The sequence below is a fragment of the Chanos chanos genome, chromosome 9, assembly GCF_902362185.1.
Source record: "Chanos chanos chromosome 9, fChaCha1.1, whole genome shotgun sequence".
Taxonomy (NCBI): domain Eukaryota; kingdom Metazoa; phylum Chordata; class Actinopteri; order Gonorynchiformes; family Chanidae; genus Chanos; species Chanos chanos.
This window is the reverse complement of record NC_044503.1, coordinates 40,220,552-40,222,249: the sequence shown is the minus strand read 5'-3', so window position 1 is coordinate 40,222,249 and position 1,698 is coordinate 40,220,552. Positions and strand designations below refer to the sequence as shown.

Sequence of the window (1,698 nt, the reverse complement as noted above, 5' to 3'; positions counted from 1 at the left end):
CTCCCTCTCTCTCTCCCTCTCTCTCTCTCTCCGTCCCTTTGTATCTCTCTCAGGCTGTTTGTTGGATCTAGACACCAGTACTTCCAGTTCGTCAGTTCAGCAGAACCAGTCTAACTCCAGTGCAGATTTATGGGGGGATTTTTCCACACCTGAGAGGTGAATTCCCTCATTGTTTTTCCTCCTCTCTAAACATAAGATACACAGGTACAGGGTCTCCGCTGACATCTGCTCTGTTTGCCCTCTCTTTCCTCTGCGTGGAGGAACGCATAGTGTCTGTCGTTTTTATTAGAGGCAGTATAGGACATCACTCCTTCCAGTTCTCAAATGAATCATGGATCTTTTCCCCCTGTATTATCATAAAGCAGTTGCTGTGGATACAGTCTGTCATGCAATGGGAAGACAGTTTGGGTGTGTTTGTGTGTGCAGGGGTGTGTTTATGTGTGTGTGTGTGTGTGTGTGTGTGTGTGTGTGTGTGTGGTTTGCGTGCATGCTTGTGTGTTTTTGTGTGTGTGCGTGTGTGTACCCGGGCGCACGTGTGCGTGTGTGTGTGCGGGTGTGTGTTTGGGTGTGTTTGGGTGTGCGTGTATGTGCAAGTGAGTGGATGTGTGTGTATGTGCTTGTGTGCGTGTGTGCGTGTGTTTGTGTGTGTGTGTGTGTGCGCGTGTGTTTGTGTGTGTGTGTGTGCGTGTGCGCGCGCGTGTGTGTGTGTGCGCGCGCGCGTGTGTGTGTGTGTGTGTGTGTGTGTGTGTGTGTGTGTGTGTATGTGTGTGTGAGTGTGCGTGTGTGTGTGTGGGTGTGGGGAGTTTAAATTCATAATGAATTCTCTCATGATGAGTGAAAAGTTTTCTGTTTCCTGTCTCTGTTTTGGAGTAAAATCAATCTCAGTGATGTTTGTGCTCATTGTTTGTAAGGTTGACAGTCTTTAAAAAATGACAGATTATGGTAGATCATGGTAGATTATGGCAGATTATCATTGATGGGTTGATGTCTGTCATAGTCCCTGTGATAAGGACCATTCAACTCAAACTCACTTCAGAAGTGCAACAGACTCTTACTAGCTTTCTTAATGCAGTGATTTCTCTCTCTCTCTCTCTCTCTCTCTCTCTCTCTCTCTCTCTCCTTTTTTTAAAAGCAGTTCAGAAGAGCCAGCGAAGCAGGAATCTTCCTCCACTGGCTGGGTGCAATTCTGAATAATTCATGTATTTATTTATTTATTTATTTATTCTAGATATATAATAGTCGAGTAAATATAAAATGATAATAAGTAAAGAGAAATAAGTATAAATATAAATATAAATATAAATATATATAGAATGTGTATATATATATCTGTAAAAGTATATTTTCTTGAGGTTGTAATGGATGTCATCCTCGGCATGTGTGTATTGTAGTTGTGTCAGCTCGCCCTCTAGTGGCAATATGTATTTATATATCACTGAGGGGATGTCACGAGATATATATATATATATATATATATATATATATATATATATATATATATATATATGTGTGTGTGTGTATATATGTATATATATATATGTAGTGACGTGGTGGTTTAAACCAGCTCTGTAAAAAACCCACAGCGGTGAAGTTTAATTGTTATTTTTTTGTCAAATTGTCTTTCTTGTGCAATCATTCCTAGAGCTGTTAAAAAAACAAAGTTTCATGTTCAGAAACATCTGTAAAAGTTTCATGTTC

General features: G+C 40.3%; 1 protein-coding gene across 1 annotated transcript in view; it reads left to right on the top strand.

Annotated features, from left to right (window-relative positions):
• Positions 1-1,190, top strand: part of LOC115820787 (adaptin ear-binding coat-associated protein 1-like) — a 7,784-nt gene extending 6,594 nt beyond the window's left edge. The window contains exons 7-8 of the mRNA XM_030784459.1: positions 54-156; positions 1,136-1,190. Coding sequence (XP_030640319.1) covers positions 54-156; positions 1,136-1,190 — 158 coding nt within the window. The remainder of the gene's footprint in view (positions 1-53; positions 157-1,135) is intronic.
• Positions 1,191-1,698: the final 508 nt, after the last annotated feature.